This window comes from Mycena indigotica, assembly GCF_014461135.1.
Source record: "Mycena indigotica strain 171206Taipei chromosome Unknown Mind.scaff0006, whole genome shotgun sequence".
Lineage (NCBI taxonomy): Eukaryota > Fungi > Basidiomycota > Agaricomycetes > Agaricales > Mycenaceae > Mycena > Mycena indigotica.
In genome coordinates this window covers 282,217-304,662 of record NW_023503005.1, presented here as the reverse complement: position 1 = coordinate 304,662, position 22,446 = coordinate 282,217, and the positions used below count along the sequence as shown (strand labels likewise).

At 51.9% G+C, this 22,446-nt stretch overlaps 8 protein-coding genes across 8 annotated transcripts; 7 read left to right on the top strand and 1 right to left on the bottom strand.

Moving 5' to 3' along the window:
* Nucleotides 1-1,122: 1,122 nt before the first annotated feature.
* On the top strand, nucleotides 1,123-3,199 carry MIND_00661500 (SH3-domain-containing protein; the record flags this gene model as incomplete). Its single annotated transcript, XM_037363340.1, has 6 exons — nucleotides 1,123-1,275; nucleotides 1,321-1,694; nucleotides 1,745-1,819; nucleotides 1,872-2,433; nucleotides 2,477-2,969; nucleotides 3,021-3,199. The coding sequence occupies 6 exons, from the start codon at nucleotides 1,123-1,125 to the stop codon at nucleotides 3,197-3,199; spliced, it is 1,836 nt and encodes a 611-aa protein (XP_037218984.1).
* A 243-nt stretch (nucleotides 3,200-3,442) lies between these two features.
* MIND_00661400 (ABC1 domain-containing protein) lies at nucleotides 3,443-5,417 on the bottom strand (the record flags this gene model as incomplete). Its single annotated transcript, XM_037363339.1, has 4 exons — nucleotides 5,145-5,417; nucleotides 5,067-5,093; nucleotides 3,819-5,020; nucleotides 3,443-3,770 (listed from the first exon to the last, which is right to left on the bottom strand). The coding sequence occupies exons 1-4, from the start codon at nucleotides 5,337-5,339 to the stop codon at nucleotides 3,443-3,445; spliced, it is 1,752 nt and encodes a 583-aa protein (XP_037218983.1). The 5' UTR covers nucleotides 5,340-5,417.
* Nucleotides 5,418-6,018: 601 nt separating this feature from the next.
* Nucleotides 6,019-7,402, top strand: MIND_00661300 (uncharacterized protein; the record flags this gene model as incomplete). Its single annotated transcript, XM_037363338.1, has 3 exons — nucleotides 6,019-6,075; nucleotides 6,127-7,139; nucleotides 7,189-7,402. 3 exons carry the CDS (start codon nucleotides 6,019-6,021, stop codon nucleotides 7,400-7,402), a joined length of 1,284 nt encoding a protein of 427 aa, XP_037218982.1.
* Nucleotides 7,403-8,273: 871 nt separating this feature from the next.
* MIND_00661200 (uncharacterized protein) lies at nucleotides 8,274-10,386 on the top strand (the record flags this gene model as incomplete). Its single annotated transcript, XM_037363337.1, has 9 exons — nucleotides 8,274-8,591; nucleotides 8,645-8,833; nucleotides 8,883-9,143; nucleotides 9,193-9,548; nucleotides 9,598-9,717; nucleotides 9,766-9,828; nucleotides 9,876-10,024; nucleotides 10,068-10,211; nucleotides 10,262-10,386. The coding sequence occupies 9 exons, from the start codon at nucleotides 8,274-8,276 to the stop codon at nucleotides 10,384-10,386; spliced, it is 1,725 nt and encodes a 574-aa protein (XP_037218981.1).
* Nucleotides 10,387-10,542: 156 nt separating this feature from the next.
* MIND_00661100 (uncharacterized protein) lies at nucleotides 10,543-11,384 on the top strand (the record flags this gene model as incomplete). Its single annotated transcript, XM_037363336.1, has 3 exons — nucleotides 10,543-10,664; nucleotides 10,719-11,007; nucleotides 11,061-11,384. The coding sequence occupies 3 exons, from the start codon at nucleotides 10,543-10,545 to the stop codon at nucleotides 11,382-11,384; spliced, it is 735 nt and encodes a 244-aa protein (XP_037218980.1).
* A 425-nt stretch (nucleotides 11,385-11,809) lies between these two features.
* Nucleotides 11,810-13,192, top strand: MIND_00661000 (uncharacterized protein; the record flags this gene model as incomplete). The annotated part of the gene is made up of 9 exons (XM_037363335.1): nucleotides 11,810-11,839; nucleotides 11,889-11,922; nucleotides 11,988-12,103; nucleotides 12,156-12,305; nucleotides 12,353-12,431; nucleotides 12,478-12,603; nucleotides 12,656-12,741; nucleotides 12,793-12,894; nucleotides 12,953-13,192. The coding sequence occupies 9 exons, from the start codon at nucleotides 11,810-11,812 to the stop codon at nucleotides 13,190-13,192; spliced, it is 963 nt and encodes a 320-aa protein (XP_037218979.1).
* Nucleotides 13,193-14,042: 850 nt separating this feature from the next.
* Nucleotides 14,043-15,495, top strand: MIND_00660900 (uncharacterized protein; the record flags this gene model as incomplete). Its single annotated transcript, XM_037363334.1, has 9 exons — nucleotides 14,043-14,156; nucleotides 14,204-14,237; nucleotides 14,290-14,405; nucleotides 14,453-14,602; nucleotides 14,648-14,726; nucleotides 14,775-14,900; nucleotides 14,952-15,037; nucleotides 15,086-15,187; nucleotides 15,238-15,495. The coding sequence occupies 9 exons, from the start codon at nucleotides 14,043-14,045 to the stop codon at nucleotides 15,493-15,495; spliced, it is 1,065 nt and encodes a 354-aa protein (XP_037218978.1).
* Nucleotides 15,496-15,870: 375 nt separating this feature from the next.
* On the top strand, nucleotides 15,871-21,623 carry MIND_00660800 (putative ankyrin repeat protein; the record flags this gene model as incomplete). The annotated part of the gene is made up of 12 exons (XM_037363333.1): nucleotides 15,871-16,419; nucleotides 16,471-16,567; nucleotides 16,611-16,885; nucleotides 16,932-17,232; nucleotides 17,278-17,449; nucleotides 17,500-18,708; nucleotides 18,767-19,491; nucleotides 19,546-19,677; nucleotides 19,726-20,488; nucleotides 20,537-20,656; nucleotides 20,705-20,831; nucleotides 20,880-21,623. The coding sequence occupies 12 exons, from the start codon at nucleotides 15,871-15,873 to the stop codon at nucleotides 21,621-21,623; spliced, it is 5,214 nt and encodes a 1,737-aa protein (XP_037218977.1).
* Between the last annotated feature and the right edge of the window lie 823 nt (nucleotides 21,624-22,446).

Genomic DNA, 22,446 nt, shown 5'->3' with positions numbered 1-22,446 from the left:
AGCGTCGTGCAGGGCAAAAATGGGGTCTTTAGGATGAACCCACAACTGCCCGTCGCGGTAAACGCGGGGCTGGCCAAGCAGCTCGATCTCCTTCTGCACCTGTTCCAGCGTTGACGCAAGCCACTGGTCGTTGACCGACTCGCACGCCGTTTCCGCAGCTGTCTGCTCGGAATCCAAGTTGCTCTCGTCGTTCTCGTCACCCACATCCGCTTCATCGTCCAGCAATCCCACCCCTCCATCTCCCTCTCCATCCTCCTCGATGGTCTCGTCGAATACGCGGTCCGGAATTGACAACGCAGCACCAGCGGCGGCAATGTCGGTTTGAAGCTGCATGACAGCATTGGTCGCGGTTGTAGACGCGCTGGAGTCGAGGTCTGGGTCATCCGAGTCAGAGGGCACGTTGCCAGAGCACACAGAAACGCACCGGTGGGTCCCTCGGTGGACGTTGCGTCTCCAGTCTGCGGCATGCCCGTAGTCCAAAAAGTTGGCGATGCCACGACCGACTTTCGAGAAGCCGGAGAGAATCCGGTCCGCGGTCTTTCGCTTGGTCGATGGATTGACCGTGTCCGCGCTTGCGGCGGAAGTACGAGGGCCGGCGGAAGGTGCAGAGGGAGGTGTGGACGGTGCAGGCTCTTTGGGTTTGTTTTTCGAGCCTTTCGGTCGGCCGGCGCCGTTCCGGCGACCACCGTGGTTGCGGTCATTGGGTGCCGTGTCTCCCGCCATGTCGAGAAGCAGCAGAAGGCCCGTTGGACGTGGGGAGAGCTCGCTGTCGCGCGGAGATGGCTTAACGATGGCTTATCTCGCGTGACACAGGGCTGTGCTACCATCAATCAAGTGGCTCATGCCCGATTTGGCATAAGCCAGCAACGGCCTTGGCTAATGAGCCTGATAAACCGAGAACAAACCACAACTCAGACTATTTGTCTTGCCTCTCACATTCGTTTTATCGGAAATTTTAGAGGTATGGTTGAGCTGGCCCTAACTGGGCACGGAGGTACATCCCTCGCTTACGCTTCGGCTTTCTTCGGGCCCCAATCAAAAACCACGTGCATTGCTGACTACTCGATCATTTGTGCGTTGCTTCTCCACCACCATCATTGAACCCTTGACTGATGTTCCAGTATGCACTCGTTCCAACCAGTTCAGATATGCTTACGGTTGTCTTGTCCGGTTTCGTTCAGTCCCAATGGCTGCGCTATAACTTTAATTCGATTCAAGCAGCGTTGGCGTTCCCCACAGTCTGATCTGATTGTGCATCGCATCGCGAATTCTCTGGTGAGTCTCCCTTTGATAAGAATTGAGCAAGGCCTATCATCGCAGTTGAAGGGCCATCATGTTTCCGCAGACCTGCGACAATTCACGCTCTCGAGGTTAAAGCCGGTCCGGGCGATGATCATAACTGCCAGCTATCTCCGTCGTGATCCTCCTCTGACACCGTGCATTCCCGTCTTAGTCTTCCTTCACCACCATATGGTCGTATGGCTTCGCCAGTCGCCTCAACATCCTCCTCAACCAACCTTCTACGCTATGCAGTCGCCAAATCGCCACACGTCGACCCATTCAATGGCAGCTCTTCCCGCGACTTTTGCAACTCATTTTGGGGCGAGGGACATGCGGGGGGTGGATATACTGTTTGCGCGAATGCGAGGAGCCATAAAAACGACAGATGACCTCCGCAAATTCTGGCAAGAACGGTGTGCCATACTTGGATCTATGGGTGAGCTGAAGCTAATTGAATGACTAGTGCTGTTATTGAGGAGGAGTACGCGAATCGGCTGCTTGAGCTGGCGAAAGTACGGTTAGGGAGGGATGAAATCGGGTGAGTTTACTGTCAATCGTTCCGTCTTATCGTGCTCAACACTACGGAAAAGCGATCTCCGCAACTCTCTCGATACCCTCCTGCTCGAAACTTCCCAACAAGCAACAGCTCACCTCCAACTGGCGACGCAGATTCGTACTGGCTTTGAAGCAGCGACAACCGATCTTCTCAAGAAGCAGATATCACATCGGAAACGCTTCCTCACCCCACTCGAGAAACGATTTGCGGAGAAGCAGACGGCCGAAAGGGTGTTAACTCAGGCACGAGACAAATACGGAGATGAATGCTCAAGGGTAGCAGCATATAGCCAACAGCTGCAACAGCCAGCCACGCCTGCAACGCCACATTACCCAGGCAAACACATTGATCATCTCCACCCACGCGCGGGACCCGGATTGAAGCGTGCTCAGCTGGCTGTGCAAGTTGCCGAACAAGCCATCGCTGAAATGACACGAGCGATGCTAGATGGAGATGGGGGGCCTAAGTGGGAGAGGGATTGGAAGGAATTTTGTGACTCGAGTCAGGACATGGAAGAAGATAGGCTGGACACCACGAAAGACGTTATCTGGAATTACGTCGACGCTGTGTCGACCTTGTGTGTCTCTGATGATCAGGTACATCATGGTCTAAAAGTTTTACTTGACTCAGCTTTATCAGGCTTGCGAGCACGTTCGAACGGCATTGGACCAATTGGAGCCAGAGGTGGACATTCTGGGCTTCGTGCATGACTACGGAACGGGGAATAGCATTCCCCAACTCAACTCTTCCAAACAACGTCACTCCCAGTACTCTCGCATTTCAACGCGGCCCGCCCCGCAATACCAGTCAAACCAGAACTCACCGAACAAAAAAGACGTATTCCACCGGCCCCGCGAAGGCACAGTCAATGTTGAGGCGGCTACCGCCAGGCCCATTGTCGGTGTTCCCGTTCTGAAGACACCAGTGCCTTCCTCGTCAAAGAAAACGAATATCAATACTACCCAACCACAACCACAACCACAACCACAACCACAACCACAACCACAACGGCTATCAGGACCGCTTCCCGCGCGACCAGCAACAGCATCATCCGACCCCGCGCCACTACAACATGCGCCGCCTACGCCAGAACCACCAGAAGGAAAGGACTCCGAGCGCATCTTGTTCTATGGTCCGTCTCCTTGCGAAACAGCACAATCCCCCACTGACTAACAAATTTTAGTACAAGCATTATATGAATATCAGGCCACTTCTCCTGACGAGTTCAACTTCCAACCTGGAGACATCATCGCAGTGACCGCGACCCCCCCAGACGGGTGGTGGATGGGGGAGCTCTTGGATGAAAGGAGGAGGGTCAATGGGCGAAATGTGTTTCCGAGCAACTACGTGACATTGTTTTGAGTATATCTTTATGCTACTTAACAGACACTGAAGAAGAGGCGGGTGGCCTGAGAGAGGAAGCCTAAGTACCATACGTTTTCTAGACATGAGGTTTGAAGACTTAATTTTTGAACCAGATGGGACTGAAATCCCATCAACTCAATATTCAAAAGGGAATCTACTTCAAGAATTAACTCTCTGTAGTCATTCTAAACAGCTCAAGGGTATTCACTGTTGACAGCAATTATACGTCTACCTCTATTATTAGCCCTGGAAGGCCTCAGGCCCGACATCCACCCCAAAGCTACTCTTAGCCAGCCCACGCACACTCCGTTCTATCTCATCCTCGAATCCCAAGCCCACAGCCCCCATTCCCAGCCATCTCCACGTCCACTGTCTCGCTTTCGACAGCCAAAACACGACATCAATCGAGAACATGAACATCCTGAAACGGGTGTAGTGCCAGTAGTCGTATAGTCGGACACGCAAGGCAGCGTTGCGGTCTCGAGTGAGCCCCCGCGAGGCAGCGAAGCCGGTGATTTTGATTCGATTGACCGGGGAGTTGAGCGCCTGATTGTTGCCTTGCACCATGCTGAAAAAAAAGAGTCAGAGTTACGCACGTATCAGGTAAGAACCGTACCGCATATTGCGCAACAAGAAGATGAGCACCTTCGGCATCCGATCAGTGTCCAGCAAGAAGCCCTTCAGCTGCGCCTTCATCATCACGCTCCGCTCGTAGTTGGTCATTTCGTCAATGGGCTTGCGTTTCGGCTTTGTCGGGTCCGGAGGCGGGCGACCACGGCCGAGTCTTGTTGGTCGCATAAGAACTGCACTTGCAAACAGGTCTGGCATCCCGACACCCCACTTCCGCGTTACCCGTTCGACAACAGACCACTCCCCCGCCAGCATGCCCTCCCAGATCGAACACCAGTCCCTTCGGAAGTCTTCAGTGAGTTGGACGTAGAGGCCGTGGTCGAGCAGCACCAGTTGCGGGCGGCTGGGTCGTTGTGGGTGAGGCCTGATCAGCACATTACCGGGATGCGGATCACAGTGAACCCAACCCCAGCGAAACATCTGAGCGCTGAACAGCTCGACCATTGGCTCCATAACCCCTCGAGCACCGCCATGGAGAGCCCCACCGACAAGTCGCAGAATGCCCTGTCGGTCACTTAACCGGACTCCGTCAATCCATTCAGCGGTCATCACGCGTTTCGTCGTCAATTCCAGGTAGACTCGCGGGATATAGACTGTTTGGGATAGATCGGGGTCGGCGGCGACAAATTCCGCAGTTCTCCGTGCGTTATTGGCTTCCAACTCGAAGTCTAACTCGCGGCGAAGATGCTCGGAGATGAAGTCGACGACAAAGTAGACCGGGAGGTCGAAGGCAACCTTCTCGAAGAGCCACATAACGATGCGGTAAACCCCCAAGTCCCATTCGGTTTGCTTTGCCACGTCTGGCTTCTGGATTTTGACCGCAACCCATTGTCCCTCTGTTTCTCCGGGCTCCGGCCGCAGTCTTGCTTTATGGACTTGCGCAATGCTGGCGCTGGCGATGGCTTTTTCGTCGAAGAACTCAAACACGCCGTCTGGACCGTCGGGAGGACGACCGAACTCTGATTTGAAGACAGAAAGGATATCGGAGTAGGGTATTTGGGGCGCATCATCGAAGAGTGTCCCGAATTTGACTTGTACAGGCCGAGGAAGAAACGCAGCATTGGCCCCGATCGCCTGGCCAATCTTGATGTAAAGTCCGCCATTGGAGGTGAAGAGGTTGAACATGACCTCTGCGACTCGTTCGTGCAACTGAGGAATTTGGTCGGACTTTTCAGGTGTGAAGTTGAGCTGTCCTCAGAGTTAGCCGAAAAAGGTCTGTTGCGAGGCTCCTGACCTTGTAATCGGCCGTTATTAAGGCGCACTGAATGGGGACTGTGAGGACACCATATAACAGAGAAACCGAATAACGCACGGCCCAGAGGGTCCTCAGGTTCCTCCCCAGCGCAGAGGCATTATAATTTCTGTCAACCGTGTACACCACGCCGACCCCGACACCCATAAAACCAACACGTCGCAAATAACGCTGCCATCGTGGGCGTGGCGTTGCCGTTGTCGATGAGTTACGTGAAAAGCGGAGTCCGGCACGCCATGTTCGTCCCAGCAGCATTCGGTCAAAGAGGGAGCATGGAGGAAAGTTGCGAGAGCAGGATGACGAGGAGTTCGGCAACCGGCAAAGGTGGAGTGTCACACGGTGACGCTTCCGTGACGATCACCTGATCACGACCAACCTTTCAAGTTCTCCAAGTTCTGACCACCCGTGAGTGGAACGTCTTGATCTATCGGAAACGTACCAACGGAGCGTTAAAACAGCGGCTAGTGTGCGCCTTTTCGGATCGGAAAACTTACTTCTTGGCTCATCAGGAACTACTTCAAATTAGCTGGAATGTTTACCCCCTTCCTTTGTCGACTACGTACCGATTCTGTCGTTCCTCGCCAAGATCGCTAATCAAACAATGGGGCACACACTCCCCGCACTCCCGCCACAATTACCATGGCAAACGCGCCGGATTTATCTGCGAAACGCGTTACTTCGGAGAAGTGATGCGGCGATGGTACATTGTCTTGCGCGCCTCGTGTAGACGGGCTAATTGTCGCGTACGAGGCTCTTCTCACACTACTTCCTCTTTTCTCACCGTATTTTGCAGTTATGACTGAGGCTTTTTGTCTCTCTCATCACACGTGACTTCGACGCGGTCTATTGTCTACAACTATGATAAGGCGCGCTCTGACCGTGCTATGGCCAAACATACACCGCACTCCAGAATCGACGAAATAGTGACCACCGGATGGCTGGAAACATGATCCATCTTCCTATCAACGTACAATTTCCGGTCCCTCCCAAGGTGTGCAACAAACATCCGACTATCATTGGAGAGTATTGACCGTCCTGTTAGACTCCTCTGACCCCACACCAACGACATGTCCCGAGAGTTCCTCTTGCTCCCAACAATCAACCTCAACGTAGACATCAACTGCCTGTTCTTCTCCCAAAAGCAGAAAACGACACGATGACCCCCGTTTCTGCACTCGCCCAGGCCAATGCGCGTCTTGTTCATGCCCGGCTTCGCCAGAACCATGATAGGCTGCAAGTTCAACTACATGCACCCACACCTCCCCCTCCCCCTTCGGCCCCTCAGCCATCGCCATCCAGCATCACCAACTTTCTCAGCAATGTCGTTCGGGCGTCTGCGAGCCGGCTTAATCGCGAGATACATCAGCTCAACGCTTTTTGTAATCGACTGTTGATGGAAGAGAAGGCAAAACTAGTCCAGGAAACAGCGGAGGAGCGACGGAAGCTGACACGAGAGCGAGACGAGGCACGTGCTGAAACAGAGAAGCTGCGTATTCTGTTGGATCGACGGAAGCGCTCTCGCGCGCAGTTCGAAATCCTCGAGGAAGAAGACTCTGATGCTGACGAACTCGAACTCCGGTATCCCGATTCGCCTCCTCCACGTCTTCTCAGCCCTTTTATTCTTGCAGCGGGTCGTAACCGCAGTGGTTCTCCCGATGGCACCCATTTCGATCTGACTATCACTGGTGATGCACTGCCGCGTCCTGCAAAGCGTCGTAGAGTCAGTCCAGAGCCAGCTATTCCCGTCTCCGAGTTTCCCGAGTCATTTCTCCGTGACACGCACCCACCATACAATCCGCATGCAAGTGACGGTGAATGCGATATGGATCTTGAAACGGATGTCGAATCTGACGGCGAGTTGACTGCCTGTTCTTCATTCTCGGTCTCCAAGCCCACATCAACTGTCGTCTCTCCCCCTGTCGCACGACCGTCGATTCAACAGCCTATTCCAATAGCACAGCCTCGGAATTGTCGGCGCTCGTCCCACCTAGGAATCGAGCATGTCGATATAATGTACTGGCCGACCGAAGGAAAGCTCGTTTGTCGCGCTTGTGTGTAAGTACTTTAGTCATCAACTACATATTTCGGTCTGATGGTTGATTAGACTCACTCCAAGTTCAAGTCCATCCCCGGCGGCTACGCGATCATCTCCAGCAGTCCACGCATTCCCTGTTGATGCTCCATGGGACATTCTTCGCTCTCACTGCGAGAAAATGCACCCGGAAGCCAGTGCAGATGTTGCTGGGCTGGACCGTGACTGTTTGCGGGAGTTGCGCCGGCGCCTGCGGTTGCCGCCCGCCCCGCCCACTCGGTGCTAAAGAAAGGACTATGTTCCCTCACTCGGCATTTGTTGCATCTGATTCATTCAAGTTGTTGCCCCATATCATTGCATGTAAATATCTTACTCTCCAGTGCTTTAATAGCCAACGCTCTTATATGTATCTGTACGACCTAGGCCTAAAAAAGATACTTATGCGTACCAGTCTAATTTTTGGTTGGCATTGCAAGTCGAAATCGTTGTTGACTGATAGATCAATGTCAGTCAGTGGCACGTGAGAAGATGTCCTTGTCTCCCTCCATCCTCCCTTCCTTCCAACTCTGGGCCCCTCGCTGTCCATGAACCGCCGACCTGTGCAGCAAGAGCTTCTGATACGCATCGTCACTTACCTGGCGTCACACCGGCGTCGGTGTTCCTCTCTATCAACTTCTGCGGACGCCCACAAGGCGGTTTGGGTAACCCGAACCCGGGGCCTCTGACCATAAATAACCTGACTCAAGGGACCGCATCATCTGTCATTGATATACCGAAGTAAATGCTGCAGTCGGTCGACTATTTTTGCCAAGGGAAAACACCGATTCTGAGGCCAAATTTAGCTGGATGTCCTCGGATTCTCTGTTACAAACCACTTGGATTAGTGCTCACGCTCCCGTGTCTGCCAGGATTTCGTAGCCCGGCCCCCACTATGGGTCTCGCCGTCGAGGCTATTTCAGGAATCAATGTGGTCTATCATCTACGCCGCTCAAATGGCGCTGGGTTTCACTTGCCCTGGGCTATGTATCGATACATCCAGTTGCGGGACACCTTGACAGCCTCTTCATTTCCTCTCAGACAATAACTACCGCCCGAATAAATTGCTTCGCTATAAAAAGGGCTCGCAATTCTACTGTGAAGCCACCACAGGCACCAAAATGCCTATTTTCAACTCACCCTCGCTCATTCTTTCTCTTTTGGCGGGTCTATCGACTGCTGCAGCCACAGCATCGACGTCCCGAGGCTGGGAGTTTGTCCAGAATGGGACCTCTGGTATCCTCGCAATTGAAATGACAATTGTCTCCCCGACCCTCGCCCTCCTCTATGACTTGTCGGGTACTGGCGCGCCATTGCAGATTAACAACCACTCGGCTTGGGGGGCCTTGTACGACCTCGAGACAAACAAGGTCGCTCCAATCGATGTGAAGTCCGACACGTTCTGCGCGTCGGGAGCCATCCTCAGCAACGGTAGCATGGTAAATTTTATTCGCATTTTGTTTTATTTCATCTGACTCCGAGCGCTTCCTAGGTCAGCGTAGGCGGTAATTGGATTCCAGGCTTCTCAACCGGCAGCAACGGGCTCCAGGGTTTGCGGATATTCGAGCCCTGCAAAACTTCTGACGGCCACGGCTGCACATTATTCGACAACCCGGCTACTGTCCACCTCGCTGTTCCACGTTGGTACCCGTCATCCGCCAGACTATATGATGGCTCGCTCGTAAGTGCCTAGACTATTCTCTTGATCGTGGACTGATTAGCGCGTCTAGATTATTGCTGGCGGTTCACTCAACTTCTCTCTTTTCTACAACGAGTTCCCCGAAAACTCTTTCGAATTCTTCCCCAAGAAAGACCATGGAGCTGTTCGACCCTCTCCGTTCTTAAAACGCGGTGGACCAGCAAACATGTTCCCTCGCATCTTTGCGCTGCCAGATGGCACAGTCTATATGCTTGCCGGGAATCAATCGATCATATATAACGTCGATACTGGGAAGGAAACCAGGCTACCAGACCTTCCCAACGGCGTCAAAGTGAGTATTTTAGAACTTATCGGTACCCAGATCATTGACTTTATGCAAGGCGACCAACCCCTTTGACGGGACTGCGCAGCTTTTGCCTCTCTCCCCTCCCAACTACACACCCGAGGTGCTCGTCTGTGGCGGCTCTGACAAGAGCGACTTGATCCCCCCGATCAAGTTGTCCAGCCAGGACCCTGCTTCTCACCAATGTAGTCGCATCACTCTCACTCCCGCTGGAATCAAGAAAGGATGGGTCGTCGAGCGTATGCCTGAGGCTAGGATGCTTCCCGAGATGCTCATTCTACCAACCGGAGAGCTCATCATCATTAATGGCGGACAAACGGGCTACTCCGCATTCTCGAGCAACTTGACGTCCATCAGCGACCCCGTCGGCAACTCCAACTCTGACAACCCAAAGTGAGTATAGCTTGCGATGACCTGGAAATACTGGCTGACGGACTGCTAGCTTCACCCCCACGCTGTATGACCCGAATGCGCCCGTTGGACAACGGATGATCAAGAAGGGCCTCCCAGCATCCAAGATCCCTCGGATGTACCACTCTACAGTTTCGTTGACACCTTCTGGGTGAGTTTTCTGCGGTTTATATCTGTCTCTGTCTTATCGGTCACACAGCAACTTCATGATTGCGGGATCAAATCCCAACCTGAACGTCAACACCACCGTCAAATATGCGACGTGCGTACGACATAGATTGGCCTGGCCGTGTTTGAACCTAACTATAGTGAGTTCCGCGTGGAGCATTTGAATCCGCCATACATGTCGCTGGAACGGCCCGTGCTTTCCCATGTGCCAAGCAAGGTGGCGTTCAACACACAATTCAGCGTCCAAATCAACCTCCCGAAAGGCGCGGGTATCTTCCCGACTGTCAAAGGTGCGTGAATTTGTCTGTAATCACTCAAACTGAAGCTCTCAAGTTGCCCTGATGGACCTTGGATTCTCATCGCATGCCTTCCACTCGAGCGCACGCTTGGTTTACCTTGATGCGAAGCTCGATTCGGACCACAAAACCCTCCACATCACCAGCCCGCCCAACAACAGGGTCTATCCCCCTGGTATTGGTGAGCTCTGCCTCTGCCAGGTTGTAGCTTGTGCTAACCTGATTTCCAAGGGTACATCTACGTCACAGTCGCAGACACATATGTGAGCAAAGGTGCTCAAGTCATGATTGGGTCGGGTGCCTCTCCACCAGTTCCCGATCAAGGGAAAAAAATCAGCTTTGAAACCATTAACTGAACCACCTGCGCGAGTCGCTCGTTTCTCTTATCGTACCTAATCAAATCATTGTAATCCTAATCTTATCGCTTATCACTATCACTCCGTGACGTCAGCTGTTTGACGTGTACCACTTTTTTCTCTCTCTGATCAACCATTTGCCAACTGTTGAACCGAATGCTGCGTCTTCTTCCGGGAAAACAACTGCGGGCGTTTGGGAAAGGCCCGTTCTTCCAATCAGCCCGCTGGCGGTCTAGTCAAAACCACGTTGTGTCCATTTCCGCGTTGCTGCTGAATCGGTCCGTGTGTCTTCAATTTTCGGAAGCTTCGATTCCAAGCTAACGAGTCTCGAGTCGACATTTACCTTCGCATCTCGACGCTGTCGCTCAGAATGGCGGCTCTGTCGCGAGACGACAACCTTACAGCACGCAGCCAGCCGATGGAGCACCAAATCCCAGCCCAATGGCTAATATGTCCGAAGAAGAGGCGCTACTGAGGATTGAGCGGATAGAAAGTCTTGGAGATGTATTCCACACCGTCCCTCATGACTCGCCGGAGCGCCTCGCTGCCGCCTACCTCCTCTTGTGTGAAGTGCTCGCCTACCTTTCGCGACATGGGGAGGAGGCGCCAGCGTATATCAGTGTGCGTCGACAACCGTGAATACTATTAGCACCAAACTGACCCAAATATGCCAGATTTTCACGAATACCGCCGTGCCTGCCGACTCCGACGTGGCTCGTGCCAGGAAAGCGATCTTCACAACAACAAAACTCACTGCGCAGATACTTGGGGCGGTTGGAGCGTCATCGAAGATCAGGGAGGCAAACGCCAGCGCTTTTGCACTGCACGGGGCCCTCGATGCGCTGTTTGTCAGCTACCGCGGGCCCAGCGACGACGGAGAGCTGCCGCAATGGGTCGATTTTTGGAATAGAGCTCAACCTATCGTGGTGGAACTTGCCCGGGTTTTGGATGATAGTCGGGACACTTTCATGGAGCCGCAAACAAAAAAGGATGAATGATATGTGCGTTGTTAGCTCGACTTAATTTAAATGGATCAACTGTTCATAAAGTGACTGCAGCTACCACCCATCACTTTCAGTAGCCATACCTTCTCAAGACGCTCTAAAACGTGAGGACGTCCTTCAATCCTAATGAAACTCCAACGAAAGCTTAATACTTATGGCGCCTCCTAGTAATGCCGACGTGTCACCTTCTCGTCGATACCTTCGAAACACATCGACGATTTGACGTCTCGCGGGTTGGCACCCGCACCGACTGGCAGGATTCGCCTCTTTGTTTCGCCGGTAATAAGTATCTCTATGACGGCGCTAACTTCCCGCCCTCGTTCTGATATCTCATTGCCTATTCAAAGCAAATGATCATAACAGGCATAAATTGCCAGTGGGACACCTGCTGAACAATTTTTTACTTCCTTCCTCTCTTCATGTCCGATCTTTCACTGCAAAGGGCGACAGTATGGGCTCTCGGGATACGCTACATACTTCTTTTCTGAAGCCTGCTAGCTGACTGCTCTGGTCATCGAAACATTCAATGTCGGTGCGTGGATTCCAGTCCAGGCATCCTGGGCCTCTGTGTAACCCGCGCCCACTGGCATGACTTAGGCGCTTTCACCATCCTCTTTGGCGCCTGTCTCCACTTGATTTTCATTAAGAAGGCCTCCGGCGCCAATCACATTCTAACTCCGACCCTGTGCTTGATATGGGTTCTTTCCATTGTGGTATGTTGACAGTGATCCCTGTCCAAAACGAACTGAGAAAACTTGAACTCAGCATTGGATTGTTGACATTGTCCGAGCTAGAATCGCATTCGTCGATGACCCTGCGCACGATTTGTTGTACTTGAGCAGTCCAGCCCAGCCTCTCGATGGTGCAAAAATTGGGATATACTCAACGATTACTATTGTCGCTGACTTTTTCATGGTGCGTATAAGCCACTGCTAAATGACACGGCTGTTGACTGTTCTCAGATATACCGTTGTTGGATGGTATGGAACCACAATGTCTATGCCCTCGCTCTTCCTGTGCTATGCTGGGTTGCAACCGCTGGTAAGCAGTGGCGGCACTCCGTTTATTGACTCATTTGTGCGTGAAGTAACTGGCTGGGTCGGGACGGCCGAGGTTGTGCTGACTCAGAAGGGCGGCATCTTCCACGCCAATCTTCAACCCTGGATCATTAGCTTCTTCTCATTGTCGCTCGCCACAAATGTTCTCTGCACGCGTGAGTCTATCATTTTTCTGGGGGCGAAGTACATGCCTGAATGATTTCTCAGTTCTGGTTGCTTACAAGGTACTTTTGAGCCAGATTCGACTGCGCAGAAGCGGTACTGAAAGCACGGGGCGAGTCATTCCCGCGTTGGTAAGAACCTATGTGCTTATATGCTTTATGTGCATGCTCATGGTCAAACAGATCATATTCCTCGAGTCCGCCGCTCTCTATTCTCTCTCGCTTATCGCGTTACTCGTCACCTATCAATTGGGAATCAACACCTCCTTCATCATCCTCGACCTGGTAGATACTCTCCATTTCACCAGTATTCATGTGCTCAGTCAAAAATGACATTGCACAGACATCTTCAGTTATTGGGATAACGTTCAGCAGCATTATTCTCCGCCTGTCGATGGCTGATTCCAAGCCATCTCAGTCCACCACAACAGCATCGTTGCCTGGTCGAGGGAACGTCTCCGGACTGGGTGGGATTGACCCAAACTCCTACCCACTGGGTACTGTCCATATCTCGCGTTTGGTTCGAGATGATTGGTCGAACCCCAAAGCGCGGCATTTAGAGAGTGGTGTACTACCTAGATGATACCGGAAATTCCCCAATGTGTTGGATTCAACGCAATCAACAGTCCACTAGCATGTTCCAGCATTCATAGTAACTTTTCACCCTCTGCCTGGCCGGCGCGAGAAAGCATTCAGTTTGCAAACTGTGGTCTTTACATAGTGGTTGTCCTTTTACAAGCCTCAGACAATCCACGCTGGTTCAGGTGTGTAAGAGACGCATAGAGGCCAAGTAGAGGCGGGATGAAGCACTTGATTCAATGATTGTGTTTGGTTGTGTTTAGTTGGACTGTGACGTCGAATCAAAGAAGCGGAAAACAATTTGCAAATTTGATCCTTCAAGTTGACCGTCACCGCAACTTGGACACGCCGGAATCGAACCCCTCGTCGAAGGCCCAGGGCCGTCTAACTGTTCAGAAGCCAGGGGCGGTGGCGTAAACTGCTGCCCTCGGGACGATGTGAACTTTTGCTCAAGGCCGCTCCCCGGTGAAGTTTGTGTGAGACTGTGAGTCAACGTCACGGTTATTGACTGTCAAAAATTGCCAGTCTCAGCGCCATACCTTGCAACTTTTGAAGCACAAAGCATTCTGTCTTTCAGGTCCTTCAAGTTGTGCGTGAAAGTAGAGGCATCAAGTATGTGCACTGGTATGGAATTCGATGGCATTTGCAACGGAGAAACGGACTAATAATATGTAGGTGTGTTCTCCGCAACACGATCGTCCCTCTCCCTCTATCAACTCCATGTCATCCTCACGTTGCCTTCTTTCTCTTTATTGTTACACTGAAATCCAACCGAAGACAGATTTAGTATTCCTGCCAGTGTCAGCACCACTCCCGGCGTCTTTCTTGCTACAAGTTGATAGCAAGCCGGATCGATGAGAGCTGCCAGTGCACGCCATAAATGGGACGGGGAGCTCCATAATTTCAGCGCCAGCCTCGGAGCCTCCTCTCCAATGCCAGTGCCAGATCTTTCTTTACCCACGGCCACGGTAATAACTCTCACTCTTATGCCTTGTTCTTGCCGAAGCTTTCTCAGCTGGCTGCTCTGGTCGTCGAAACATTCAACATTGGTACGAAATCCATCAATTTCATCGGGCTTATGTTTATCTGTGACTCGTGTAGGCGCCTTCACCATACTCTTTGGTGGATGTCTTTCCTTCATTTTCACCAAGAGAATGTCCGACGTCAATGGAGTTTTAACCCCGACACTCTGCTTGATTTGGATTCTTTCGATTGTGGTGCGTTTATCGGGATTGCCAGCCTCCATAGACTTACGAAAGGTCAGCATTGGGTGGTTGATATTATTCGAGCTCGAATAGCCTTCATTGATGATCCCGCAAATGCTGTCCAATACCTCACCGATCCAACTGTACCTCTTGATGGCGCAAAACTAGGACTATATGCATCAATTACTATTGTCGCCGACTTCTTCATGGTGCGCCGGTCACGTCCATATAACATAATTCCTAAGCTGTTGCAGCTTTACCGTTGCTGGATGGTATGGAACCACAATGTTTATGCCCTTAGTTTCCCCGTGCTATGCTGGCTTGCTACTGCTTGTAAGTAATGCCAAGCAAATTGCCAGACTAGCTCAAACATAATCCAAGCAACGGGTTGGGTCGGGACAGCTGAGATCATTCGCACTCAGAGGGGAGGCATCTTCATTCCCAATCTCCAGCCTTGGATCATCAGCTTCTTTTCGTTGTCTCTCGCCACCAACGTCCTCTGCACACGTGAGTTAGGTTATCGACTGCAACAATGTGCCCAGCTAAAGGGGCTCCCAGTTCTCATTGCTTACAAAGTCCTTTTGAGTCAAATCTATTTACGCAGAACCGGTACTCATTCAACGGGAAGAGTAATCCCTGCACTGGTACGTTGACCATTATGTGCACCGTACGCATTCTCATGGTCGCGTAAGATCATATTTCTCGAGTCTGCTGCTCTCTACTCCCTCTCGCTTATTGCGCTGCTCGTCCTTTATCAAACAGGACTGAGCATCTCGTTCATCATCCTCGACTGGGTATATCCACTTGCTTTCCTTGAACACTGGTCTGAAATAGCGTTTTCCAGACCTGTTCCGTCATCGGCATCGCGTTCAGCATCATCATCATCCGTCTGTCCATCATCAACTCGCGACTCAGATCAGCACAGTCCACCACAGCCGCGTCGTTGCCTCCTCTTCACACTCCGTCAAGCGGAAACTACCCGCTTGTCCGCGTTTCTCGTTTGGTCACCAGAGATGACTGGTCGCACAGACATTATTCAGAGAGTGGCAGTGGAGCAGAGGAGGACAGACTGGACCGTAAAACTTCTGATACAGATGTATAGTTTTGTATTTACAGTAGATAAAATCAACAATCCATTGACTCACATATTTTAGGACACAAGTCCTGGCGAGCGAGGGGGAATGAAGGAGACTGGAAGGAAATATTTGGTGGCCAAAACGACGACGTGACATCCACGTGACTACAACGTACCACCTTCCTTCCAAGCCTTCGTCCTTTCTTGAGCTCGACTCTGAGCCCAATTTCAGACTCAACCGATGCCAGCCGATGTGGAGTGGCTTGCGTCTCCGTCAGTGGGCGGATCAGCGCCCATGTTTTACTCTTCCCGACGATAGTGCCATACTCCCCTTTTTTTTGACGCCGCCTTCTGCCTCGAGGCGGTCCTCCGACACTCCCTCCTCATCTTCTCAAGACTCACATGGGGTCATTGAACTCGGAGGCCAATTCGTTCGTGAACTGTGTACTTGACACGCTCAACAACCCTACATCTACTCTCGACTCCGTTCTGCGACCCTTCCTGGATGATGAAGCAGAGCTCCGCCGCCTTTTCGCGACCGACAAGGCCAATGGGCGGCTGCAGGACCCCTTTGTTGGGCTAGTCGATGTTTTTGCGGCGCCAGATGCTATTCGGACGACCAGAGCTCGTGTCATTGTCGACGACACTGACTGGAACGCTAAACATGTTATGCCCTTGGCAACCGAGGCTCGTAGAAAGGACGGGTCAGCGTGCATGGTGGCTGACCTGGAGGAGTTTCAGAAGAATTGGAGCATGTTCTCCGAGGGCTCACTTTTCCAGTTACTCGACTGGAGCAATGTGGTTGCTGCTGGTGGTTCTGTTTTGGCGTGCTTGGAGCCATTGCCCGAGTCAGCGAAGGAAACGAGGCGGTCGATGCGCAAGCATTACCACTCTGCTGCCTACCCAACTTCGGATGTGGACTTGTTTCTGTGGGGTATGACACCTGAACAGGTATGTCATCGATGCAGTTATTCGTTTTTTTTCTGAGTTTCCCATCTCCAGGCTGAAGCTAAGATCCTCAAAATATACGAGGCTGTCCGCGATTCTGTACCATGGGATGTGACTTGTGTGAGGACGAAACACACCGTCTCAATTCATTGTGAGTTTTCCGTGACTACACGGACACACTGACCTTGTTCAAGGCCAATACCCCTATCGCTCGGTCCAAATCGTCCTCCGCCTCTATTCCAGCCCCGCCGAAATTCTTGCTGGTTTCGATATCGACGCACCTTGTGTTTTGTATAATGGCAGTAGGGTTTACGCCAGCCCTCGTGCTATCATCGCAATGATGCGCCAATGCAACACTGTCGATATGACCCGTCGTTCACCTTCATACGAAGTTCGACTGGCCAAATATGCCCGACGAGGTTTCGAAGTCTTCGTCCCCAGTCTTTCTCGGTCTGAAGTGGATCCAACTGTAAGCTTCTTGCCTTTTGTCACCGGAATCAAACCAATTCCGATAGATCTACGAGCGCTCGATCGCCCGAATCACTGGATTAGCTCGTCTGCTTGTTTTGGAAAAGCTCGCCAATGCCGAGACACGACATGCCTTCCTCAATGCACGACGCACTATACGAGGGCGTTCCGAGGCCTCGAACAAGTACTTCCGTCGCAAACGCAAGCTCAAAGGTGATCTCAAAGGGGAAGATACAGGTTTAGAAATGAATGACTATGATGTTTCCTCTTTGCACATCCCCTATGGTCCAGGCTGGAATGCCCGGAGAATTGACAGGCTGGTATATCAAACTGACCTTGCAATGAACTGTCAGTCATCATTTTTCGTCTATATCGAATTCTCACAATTACTAGCCACTTTCAATCCGAAGAATAAAGGTCGTCGACTTCATCGTCATCCGGCTTTCTTCGGGACTGCGCAGGAGTGCCTGGATGACTGTTGCGAACATTGTCCTGCTCCCATTGACGAAGATGAACGCCAACTGCAAGCTACTGAAGACCAGACACATATCCGGGGTCGAATCTCGTGGGTTTTCATTGCCAATTTCTGTTGAGCATAAACACCCTTTCTCCCAGCTTTATCCAAGAAGACCCAGGCCGTCAGTCCATCTCAGGAAGCTTCAATCCCATCGACGTTGGCGAATGGGCCGCGCAGGCCTACATTGGACCTAGCGAAAAGTTTTTCGCCGCCATTGTTCTTGGTGATGGTGCCACCGTGGCGAATATGATTCAAGACGGTCAAGACATCAACCGCCGTGATCATGTTGGCCGTATGCCCCTTCATGTCGCAATAATAGCGCGTCAATTCGAGGTCGCGTGTGATCTGGTGGATGCTGGTGCGCGGATCACTTCGCGGCTGGCGGACGGGAGGACCGCGTTGCATCTTGCGGCACAAATGGACTCGCTTGTTGTTTTGCAGAAGCTCTTGGAGCGGAGTGCTGCGAATAAGGCACTGACTGGGTCCGAGAATAACGACGAGGAAGTCAATGATGAAGTGGATGCTGAGCGGCAAAGATTGTCGTCTGAGGACGATTGGAGTTCCGAGGAAGATCCCGTTGTTGAGGAAGATGGAGATGATGCGGAATGGGAAAACGAACGTGAAGACGACGAGGAGGGTGAAGAAAACGAAGACGAAGATGAAGAACCTGAAGAAGGCGATGAAGATGAAGAAAACCAAGATGAAGAATCTTGGGAAGATGTTGACTCTGATGATAAGAATTCGGAAACACAGCCTAACGCCAACTCAGGCGTTCCTGACGACGAGCTCGACATCCCGGATGTGTTTGAGATAGATGCGACGGACTGGGACATCACTTATTCTCCCTTGGGTTATGCAATTGTTTTTGCCCGTCTGCCCGTCGTGGAGGCTCTTCTCGATGCTGGTGCCGATGCGAGCCACGTGATGCAAGCTAAAGGCAGCTCGGACGCCGTTGTACCCCTTGCTCTTACGCTGCTGCGTCCAGACGACGAACAGACTTGCCGTATTGCGGAACGCTTAATCACAGCTGGCGCGTCATGTACCGCCACTGAGACCGATGGCGAGGGACGCACTATTTTCCATCGAGCGGTCGAAAAGAACAAACCAAACCTCGTCAATGCATTCTTACGAAACGATCCAAACGGGAGGATAGCTCTGGAGTTCCCGACTGTTGGATGGAATGGCGCCGTCACTCCTCTGACGACTGCTGTTTCTCTACGACACCATGCCGTTTTGGCCGTTCTGCTAGCCCATGGCGCAAAGTTGATGTTGACCTCGGAAGAGGCCGAGACGGCCTATACTCGCAAGTCCGTGGCTTCTATACTTTTCTTTGATTTTTACTCAACGAACTGCGTTCCTTTTCAGCAAACAGTATGACTATGTCATGGACAAGAAGGACATATCGCCGATTGAAGTCGCTCTCCAAATTTACACGGCGCGGGATGTTCTCCCACTTCTCATTCAACTGGGGGCAAACATCAGTAGTGGGGTCTGGCATGCGTTGACCCACGATAACCGGGCAGAAAACCGCCAGACATTCCTGGACTGGTTGCGATATGCACAAGAGGTGGTGGACCACGAGATTTCGGAGCTCACCCGCAAGATTGATCGATATCGTCTGCCAACGGGGGACAGCGTTACACATCCGGGGTGGAAGGGACATTTACAGGCATTGCGAGAGAAGCATCGACTCTCGATGCAGGACCAGGAGTGGTTCAGCGAAAGGAACAGGCGAGAGGACGCGATTCGATGCAAGCTATATCTGATCGAGATGGAGAAGCTCTTCCTCGATAATGGAGCGAAAACGTGGGCTGAGGCATATCCTGACGTCGTTTCAAGTGCCAAATTCGAACTTCCCACATCGTTTTCGAATCCCAAATGCAATTATCACCGCATGGTCAACCCCTGGAATCAGGAACCTGTTCCCAGTCATTTGGACGAACGTTACGACGAGTTGTTTGAGGCGTGCTTCGTTGGGGACAATAACAAGATTCAAGAGCTCTGTTTGCCTCATAATACCTTGACAAACGATACTAAACTGCAAATCGCTGTTGCGGTCAATGAAGATGATGGGGATAACCGCCCTTCAGGTTCGTTCGTTGACAGTTTTTCGTTTGGCACTGGATGCTGATCTCTCTTTCCAGATTATACTCCGTTTACCGCCGCCGTTGCTGGTCGCCGCTGGCAAACTGTTCGGTTGATTGTTGCTATTGCATCGGCGCAGCATAAGCCCGCAAAAGGGGAGGAGAGGTTCAGCACTTCTCACGTTCATTTGGGTCAGTGTTGTTGTTTGGCGAAGGAGGGCTGCCGCTAATTTGCCTTAGATGACGACTCAGACAACGAATCAGACACATCCAACGAGACCGTGGAGCAGAATACCATCAACTTTGTTGATGTTGCTCACCGAACTTCAACGGTGGAATGTGAAATGAGTCCACAAAATCTACTCGAGTGGCGATGGGGCCTGCTATATCGAGCCATCGTCGATGACGATTTTGAAGCCTTTGCAAACGTTCTTCAAGTGTATCTGCATGGACCCACTCCGTTCAACGTCCCGCATTTTGTGTTGACGAGTGTCATCAGTTACGACAGGCCAGACATGCTCGACGAACTCATCCGCCAAACGGGTCGTGGCATCAATGTGGACACCCAAGTTCACAACGAAGGGGGGGCCAACGATCAAAATCGACTTTACCTTGGACTCAATGTCCATGGGAAAAAGCGAATTGATCTCGCCAAACAGAACGATCCTAACGCTCACTCGGATGCTGAGAATGGAGATGGCGTTAGTACACCGATGGTCTGGACCGCCATCTCAGATGGTCGCACGAAGATTAGAGAGTACCTTCAAGGAGACAAACCGTTGGCGGCGTACAAGCATTATGCTTCCACCCACCATACCGAGCGTGCGAAAGCTCTCCAGCGTGTTGCGGACTTGTCCAAGGCAATTCCAAAGTTATTGGGCTGGAAGATTTCGTCCCTTGGCGAGTCTCCGTTGACTGCCGCGATCTGCAGTTGCAACCTGGTTGTCATTGAAGACTTGTTCAGCAGACATCCGCAACTAATGGAGGAATCGTTGCTGGAGGAGTATGTTCCCGCCTTTCCCCCTCGTTCTTGCTTACATGTCGTTGGTAGGATCAAATACCTCCGCGTTAACCTGATGTTGGTTGCGGTCCAAGTCGGCTGCCCACCAGCTGTGCTCGACTTTTTGCTTGCCAAGGCAGTCTCTTCCACGGAGAGAGATGCACACAGAGGGTGAGTAGACGCGATTTGCCGTCTGACCCTTTTTGACCAACGCTGCAGCTGGAACGTTTTCCATTTCCTCTGCAACTCAAACCGACACGACCTGGCGGGGCATCTGATGGGCAAGCTCCCCCGCGAATCCGTTGAGCAACTACTGTTACAGCAGTCGCGCGGACGGTTGAACACGGTTTGTACTGTCTACTCGTAGCGAAGGTCTTAGCTGATCTATTCCAAGCCTCTCCATGTCGCTGTGAAGCACGGACACCATGGGTGTGTCCGACTCATCCTCGATTTCTCGGTCGCTTCTATTCGTCTACGCGATGTCGAGGGCTCGTTGCCTCTGCATTCCGCTGTGCGACTTGACGATACAGAAATGGTGAAGCTGCTTCTGAAGGCCGAGCCATTGACACTGCTCACTGAGAACGGAGTGGGTGAGACTGCGGTGGAGATGGCCATGCACCAAGACTTGGTTTCGCGCAACGAGGATCTTTATGCGACACCCAGCGTTACCAAAATCGACCGTCTTTCTTATCCGCATAAGTTCCCGGGGGCATTTGTGCGGCTGGGCGACGAGCTGACGCGGTTGAAGCGGGCGATTGGGATGCTTGTTGAGCAAGGGACGTTGACCCTGGGGACACCGACTCAGAAAGCACTTGCTTTATTCGTGAAGCATTTGGAGGCGCTGGAAGGCGACAGTGTGGAGCCGCAGCGAGCGGGTGATTCGGTGTTGGGTATATTGCGGGCGGCGGGGGAGACGAGTCAGGCTAATCGTGAATTGGTGCATCTGGTGGATGTTCAGATGTCGGTCCAGAATACGTTGGACAAGAACCAGCGACGAGCAGGGCGTCGTCACGATGATGATGAGGAGGAGGAAAGTGATGAGGAAGATGGAGAAGAAGGTGAAACCCCGGAGGAGAAAGAGCTTCGGAGTGGGTCGGTTTTCTATGGCCGGCTTGTAACTGGGGAGGACGATTTATGAGAGAAAAGCACCTTCTTGCTATCTCACAGCCCCTCTTTCGTGTCGATATATCAGTCGATCCTTCCATTGGCTGCTAACGTTTTGCATGCTTATAGCGCCGAGTCAGTATTTGTGGGGGGGAAGTGTGAGGGAAGAGACCGAGTTGCGCGTCTGATGTTAGATCAGAGTTACCCCTCCAATCCTGCTCCAAAATCATGCCAGTGCGACAACTTGAAAACCTGTCTGCGAATGTGGTGACTAGCGCTGACTCCAATGACGCGATGAGCCTGGCGCGAACTGAGGGCAACAGTGGGAATTTGAACTCGCCGACTAGTGGAAAACATCTCAAACAAGCAACAACTCAGACAAAACTCGAACAAATGGATCTGGCAGAGTCCCTCCACTGACTTAGACAGACTCCGTATCGATAGAAGGAGTCTCCATGTCAAAACTCATGCGTGTAATGCCGCCGAGTAACAAGGGTCGTCGATATTTTTGGAGGTTTGCAATTGCCGCGGGCATCACAGTTTGGGCCTGTCGCCGTTGAGTCGATGGTCCCCACAGGCCCAACCTCTGGTTGGCTCGTCGGTGACAGCGCCACTAACGGCGCTGCTTCTCACCCCCCTCTCCTTCTGATCTTGATTGTGTGCGGAGTATTATTACTCGGTCTATTCAAGAGCATGAGACATCCTACCGCCATAAATTGGGACACCCTCCGAGGAAATCTTGCGGCCTTCAAGTTCCTCGCTGCATGTCGGATCTTTCCCTGCAAAAGGCCACGGTATGAAGCTCTCGAGATGCGCCGCCTTTACTCATGTCCTCCTGGCTGACTGCTCTTGTCATT